Source organism: Salvia splendens, chromosome 1 (assembly GCF_004379255.2).
Source record: "Salvia splendens isolate huo1 chromosome 1, SspV2, whole genome shotgun sequence".
NCBI lineage: Eukaryota > Viridiplantae > Streptophyta > Magnoliopsida > Lamiales > Lamiaceae > Salvia > Salvia splendens.
This window is the reverse complement of record NC_056032.1, coordinates 38,759,716-38,766,557: the sequence shown is the minus strand read 5'-3', so window position 1 is coordinate 38,766,557 and position 6,842 is coordinate 38,759,716. Positions and strand designations below refer to the sequence as shown.

The 6,842-nt window shown below is 40.1% G+C and overlaps 2 protein-coding genes across 2 annotated transcripts; one reads left to right on the top strand and one right to left on the bottom strand.

Annotated features, from left to right (window-relative positions):
• The first annotated feature begins 2,998 nt into the window (after positions 1-2,998).
• On the top strand, positions 2,999-4,375 carry LOC121800065 (actin-depolymerizing factor 7-like). Its single transcript, XM_042199626.1, has 3 exons — positions 2,999-3,024; positions 3,723-3,988; positions 4,069-4,375. Exons 1-3 carry the CDS (start codon positions 3,022-3,024, stop codon positions 4,217-4,219), a joined length of 420 nt encoding a protein of 139 aa, XP_042055560.1. The 5' UTR covers positions 2,999-3,021; the 3' UTR covers positions 4,220-4,375.
• LOC121800054 (O-glucosyltransferase rumi homolog) lies at positions 4,332-6,320 on the bottom strand. The gene is made up of 5 exons (XM_042199615.1): positions 6,286-6,320; positions 5,360-5,457; positions 5,131-5,195; positions 4,844-5,054; positions 4,332-4,779 (listed from the first exon to the last, which is right to left on the bottom strand). The coding sequence occupies exons 2-5, from the start codon at positions 5,429-5,431 to the stop codon at positions 4,417-4,419; spliced, it is 711 nt and encodes a 236-aa protein (XP_042055549.1). The 5' UTR covers positions 5,432-5,457; positions 6,286-6,320; the 3' UTR covers positions 4,332-4,416.
• Positions 6,321-6,842: the final 522 nt, after the last annotated feature.

Below are 6,842 nucleotides of genomic sequence, written 5' to 3'. Positions count from 1 at the left end.
TACTTTGCTTGATGTGTGCATAAGCCATACAACCAAAAATCTTCATATTCGAATAATCCATGGCCTTTCCATACCATCTCTGATCAGGAGTGTCAAAAGCTATAGCTGAAGAAGGACTTCTATTGATGAGAACTGCTGCCATACTCACAGCCTCACCCCAGAATCTCTTAGCCATTCCAGAGCCAAAGAGCATACATCTAACTCGCTCTAGGATGGTTCTATTCATGCGCTCAGCAACTCCATTCTGTTGGGGATTAGATGGAGATGTCCTATGCCTCTTCATACCTTTCTGCTTGCAGAAAGAATCAAACTCCCCACTCAGAAATTCCAGCCCATTATCAGTTCTTAAACACTTCAAAGAACACCCTTTCTCCACCTCCACTTCCCTACACCACTCCTTGAATTTCATGAATGTCTCTGATTTTTCCTTCAAGATAAACACCCATAATTTTCTAGAAAAATCATCAATAATGGATAGAAAGTATCTACCTCCACCCAATGAAGCTGGTGTAGCTGGGCCCCACAAGTCACTGTGGGCATAGTCTAGTGGTGACTTTGAGCTGTGAATTCCTCTTCCATAGGGCAGTTTCTTACTCTTTCCGAGCACACATTGCTCACACAAACCCAACTGCTCATTGGGATTTTCCAGCTTAATCAGCTCCTTCTTGGCCAATTCTTTAATTCCAGTTTCTCCCAAGTGTCCGAGTCTGAGATGCCACATTCTTAAGTCTAATACCTGCACCAGATTCACAGATCCAGTAACCACACTTGCCTTTAGACAGTATAGGCTTCTCTTTCTCTCAGCCATCATAACAACATCACCATACTTGACGATGTTCATAATCCCATCAGATAATATGCAATTATATCCTGCTGCATCCAACACTCCAATAGAGATCAAATTCCTCTTAATCTCTGGAATAAACCTCACACCAGTGAGTAACCTGATGGAGCCATTATGAAGTCTAAGCCTGATGGACCCAATTCCTCTGATTCTGCATATCTGGTCATTTCCTAACAAAACTGATCCAGCTGCATTCTTGATTTCCTCAAAATGACTTCTAGTTGGACACATGTGGAAGCTACATCCAGAATCCATGATCCATGGAAGTTCTTCCATGTCCTCAGTCACACACAGAGCCTCCGGGACCACCAACTCTTCTGCAATATCAGCATTGTTCTTGCCATTCTCTTCCTCGGCCTGCTTCTTCTTCCAAACCCAACAATTCTTCTTTATGTGGCCTGGTTTCTTGCAGTGATGGCATGATCTGGTCTCTTTCCAGTCAGCTGTCTTGTTTTTCCATGGCTTCTTCTGTGACTTTCTTTTCACATTCTTCTTGTGATCAGCAACACTCAGACTCTCAGACACCATTTCAGTGGACTTTGGATTAGATTTCTGGATTTCCTTGAGCTTTAGAGCAGAGTACACCTCTTCATATCCAATCTTGGACTCTCTACCAAGAAGTATAGCATCCTTGAAATGCTCATAACTTGGTGGCAAGGAATTCAACAACATCAGAGCCTTGTCCTCATCTTTAATCTCTTCATCAATGTTCTCAAGATCATCGATGCATTTCCCAAATTCTTCGAGCTGTTCCAACACACCTTTTCCATCAGCAATCTTGAAAGTGAGAAGTTTCTGCTTCAGGTGCAGCCGATTTGCCAAGGATTTGGCCATGTATAATGACTCCAACTTGGACCAAACTCCAGCCGCTGTCTCCTCCTTTGAAACTTCTCTGAGGACTCTGTCATTGAGGTTGAGTATCAAGGTACTATATGCCTTGTACTCTCTGTCTTGAGCCTTTGCCTTCTCCTTTTCATCAGGCTCGGGCTTCTCCTCCTCACTACTGCCTCCACCATTTAGGGTTTCCCATAAACCCTGTTGCATCAAGATTGCTTTCATCTTCAGCCTCCATAGGCCAAAATCATTTCGGCCTGTGAACTTTTCAACATCAAACCTTGCTGCAGCCATTATTCAAACAGGTTGAGCGCCTTCTTGATGAAACAAAGAAAGAACTCCCAAAACTTTATGCCTTCTCGATCAATTCAGTGGACGAATTTCCCACAGACGGCGCCACGTTGTGAAGAATGAACCTACGGTTGTGATGATCGAAATGCAAAATTAATGAAATGACAACATGCAAGGAAGAACACAAGCGAATTACGTGGTTCGGCGTAAGCCTACATCCACGGGCAGAATCTGGTGTGTTTCTTTATTGATCACTCGAGAAATTACAAACATAAGAGCACTCAAAACTCTCAAGAATTTACAAGATGGAAAACCCTCAACTCGCCCGAAAACTTCTTGCTTCGAGAGCTAAAAACGCACAGCTGAAAGATAACACTTCCTCTCTTGAATTCTCTCTCTATCACTTTTGATTTCTGTTGTTGTTAGTTCCGGAATGAATCGCAACTCCCTTAAGAAGTATCGATCAAGAAAACCGCCGAACAGCTTCCTTTGCCGAACAGCTTCCAATTGCCGAACAGCTTCCAATTGCCGAACAGCTTCCAATTGCTGAACAGCTTCCAATTGCTGAACAGCTTCCAATTGCCGAACAGCTTCCAATTGCTGAACAGCTTCCAATTGCTGAACAGCTTCCTTTGGCCGAACAGCTCCTTTTGCCGAACACGGTTATAACCGTTTCCAACGGCTAGTTCCTGTTTTGGTTCCCAACGGCTATTTCCTGACTTGATTCTTCCACCAGCTCAATCCGATCTTGATGAGCTCAAACACTAACATAAGAATATAATGGTAGTGAGTTAATGTATACATAGTCTTTTTAATTTGTTGTAAGATAATGATTTTTTTATTTATACTGCTTCAAAATTATATATTGGCCTCATGTTACAGTTCATATATAGTTTATAAACAAATTTCCTCAAAGATCTCTCATCCTTTGAAACTTTCATGCCCTACCAAAATTCAAGGATCCATATCTCTCCACCCTATTTTCTTCTTCTCTCCCTCTGATCTGTAATCACATTTACTCGAGGCTGCTCGAATTTTTACTCAAGAGCAAAATGGTAAGTCATCTTTGCCATTCCTACATCATTTAATTCTTTTTATATGTCATCATTCATCTACATTCCCTCTATTTTTTTATGTTACGTTGCTAGAATGCTTGGCTCTCATTGATATCCACTTTCTTCATGATATTTTGATTGATTTCCTCAGCATTATAAGATGAATTTATGTATTCTATTTGCTTGATTTTGTCACTGCTTATGGGACAAGTTGGCATTAGTAATATCAATATGTGTGTGTTTGTCTGTGTAATACCTCTTGTTTAATGCCTAATTATGTGTGTGATATTTGAATTTAGACCTCAAACAAGATCAAGATTCATGAATGATGCAAAAAATAATGCAGATCTCTGTTTTGTAAGGAAGTAAGGATCTCTAATTAGAGATTTCACAAATTTATAGTAAGAAAATGAAGTATAGGAAAGTATTAGATAATTTATCACATATTAGTGCTGACCACCTTTTTTTTTATCTCATGTGAAAAGAGTCGGAAAAATGGTGAAAATAATATATTCACAATTTTCCATCAAAGAGTTAGGGGGGAATTTTATCAACAAAAAACTGCTATACATTCTGGTTTACATATAGTCATTAAGGCGTCTGATGATCAAGAATATTGATGTGCTCCCATTTTTTTTCTGATTCTAAGAGAAAAACGTGATCATGGTTTCGATGCTAATGATTTTGATTCTCAACAGGCAAATTCTGCATCCGGGGTTGCTGTGGACGACGCGTGCAAACTGAAGTTTTTGGAGCTAAAGGCTAAGCGGAACTACAGGTACATCGTGTTCAAACTCGATGATGGACTCCAGCAAGTGGTGGTGGAGAAGGCCGGGGGTCAAGATGAGACTCACGATGACCTCAACAATAGCTTGCCCGCTGATGATTGTCGGTATGCTGTCTACGACTACGACTTTACAACTGATGAGAACTGCCGCAAGAGCAAGATTTTCTTCATTGCATGGTGAGATCACATGAAACTCCAAATTTTTGCAAATATTGTTTTTTTGATGAAATCATGAAATTGTTGTGATATTGCCTCAGGTCGCCCGAGACTTCGAAGGTGAGGACCAAGATGCTTTACGCGAGTTCAAAAGATCGTTTCAAGAGAGAGTTGGATGGAATTCAGGTTGAGTTGCAAGCAACTGATGCAAGTGAGATGAGCATGGACATCTTCAAGGAAAGAGCTTATTAATTCAAGTTTCTTTAATGCTGAGACAGCACTATTTCTATTTTTATTAGTAATTCAAAACTTTCTTAATCACATGATTTCTTTTCTTTTTTCAAATCTTGACATTTGTTTTTGAGTTCATAATTTTTGTTATATTTTAAGATGGTTTACATGGACGACAGCTTTCTCTTGAAATGAAGTATAAATTAGTTTCTCTTGAATCATTTTCTCTCGTATTGTTTCCTCCCATACTCGTCTTCCAATGCCTCCACCTCGTTGATGGCCTCCATATTCGCTCGTGCAAAATCTCCAAGATCTCGAAGCTTGAAAGGTGGAGGCATCTTGCAGGGAGGCGAATCACTAGGCGACTTCTCAATGGTTTCCTCCATGAACTCCATCAACTTCCCCTGTGCAGGGCAGGCCAGCAACTCCGAGCAAAGCTGAGTCGCATTTGGAGGAATCTTAGACTTGTACTTGAAGAGCTTCGCGTATTCATTTAGCAGATGGAACATGTAGTCATAAATATTCTCCATTTTCAGAGCCTCGTGGGCGAAGTGGCTCCCGGCTTCACCAATCTTCTTGGCCTAAAAAGCAGAATTCAGTCAAAAAAGAGTGACATAATTGAAAAGATGATATGATGATACATACCTTTGCAGTGTGATTGTTGCCATATTCAACTGCAAATTTGATGGAACTACACTTTTGGGCATCCCTAATCGGCCAATAATGGCGTTGAGGGATGAGCCCCCGTGAGAAGAAATCGTGCCAACGCGAGTTGATGAGCAACGTGGGCGAGTTGCAGGCTAGGATGTATTTCTCACTAACAGACCATCCCCATCCTTGTGCATAAATCTTGTACCTTAAATCACAAAAAAAGAAATCAAGAATCAGAAACAACACAACACTTAGTTTTCTCCTGTGTAAAAAAACACAACCTGTGGGTGCACTGGTTTGCAAGATTGGTCTGGTTGAATGCTTTTCGAGCCTCTTCATCCCAATCCTATGATCAAAACAAGAGAAAGTTGGTCTATATTTAGGGGCCGTTTGGTTAGATAACTTCAAGATAGAAGAGTTATGATAGGATAGGAGGGAGTAAAGACGAGCATTCCAATCGGGTTGATTAGTGAGGTTGCATTTCATGAGTTGGTGTCTTTGTTTAGAAACCTTGGGGTTGCCTTTCCAGTATGCGTAGGGAACTCTATCCTCCCATTTCGATTTCTCCATCTCTTCTTTCATTTCCTTCACTTATATTTACCTCTGTCCTGCATCCCCATAACATCATTCAAATTTTTATTTTGTCATAATCAATCAATAACTATAATCTTAAACTATTTAAATTACAAATCCTACTCGTGAAAACCAAAAAATGTTTAAATTAACATAAACCCCAATTGTATATATATGGTCAACCACCTCTAAAAACTGTTTAAGATAGAACTAAAACATAAACTTGGTAGAGATACACCAAAAGGTGCCTAACCTTTATCATTTGGGTATTACTCCAAAAAATCATAAACTCTTGCCAAAATTTGATATTTCTCACAAACATTGGCCATAGTTTGATACTATTTCCTAAAAACTTTTAAAGTTTTCGCAAAAGTCATCAACTTAGCCATGACCAGTTTTAAAGTTCTCAGAGTACTAAATTTTGGCCAAAGTTTGTAATTAGGGACAAATACCCCTGACCAGTTTTAAAGTTCTCAGAGTACTAAATTTTGGCCAAAGTTTGTAATTAGGGACAAATACCCCTGACCATTTCTCTTTTCTTCAATTAAATGAGTGTAAATTTACATTATTATTCTATTTAGTGATCCAAACAAAAATTAGCAATCTATAACTTTCATTTTTTGTGAGTATAACAACATAATAAGGAATCGGTTTCCATTTGAGTTTTTCAAATATGTAATAAAGTTTCTTAATCTGTGTAACTATACTCTTTTCTTCTTTCTTTGCATTAAAAATTACTACTATAATTTTTTTTTTCTTTCTTTGCATTAAAAGATGACTATAATCTTGAGATGGATGGAGTATTCAAGATTGTCAATATTTAAAATTTGATCATCATATCAGCATGTGAAGAAGCACATTACCAGCCCCAGAAAGACCAATCGGGGAAGACGATATCGACGGTGCGATTATCCGCGCAGTACTTGAAAAGTGGCGGTGGAATCGCCCCTGCCGCCTCGTACTTCTCCGCTTCCACCACCGGCCGATCATTGCAGTCAAATATCAGCTCCAGATCGGGCAATTTCCCACCATACCTCCTCATCAGCTGCGCGAATCCCCACAGCGTAAACGAGCCGCGCGACTGAAACGCCTCCTCGAAATTCCCCACGTACATTTTCCCGCCTAAAATCGTAATCCGGAAATGCGCCGCGCCTCCGCCACCATTTCCTCGGTGATCCCCGTGCTTCTCCAGTGGCGCAAGTCCTCGTGAATCCATCGGAAGTAGTCAGGGCACTGGGATCCGCTTCTCTGATTCGCCTCCGTAAATGTTGGTTGAATTTTGGGGCAAATTCTGGTGTGATTCCATGCCGCGCAGTCCGGAGTTGGTAATGGCTTCTCAACGGCAATCACAGAATCATATTTACCCTGCGATGATTGGAATTGTTAGAGTAATTAAAAGGAAATATATTCAAAATCGGAT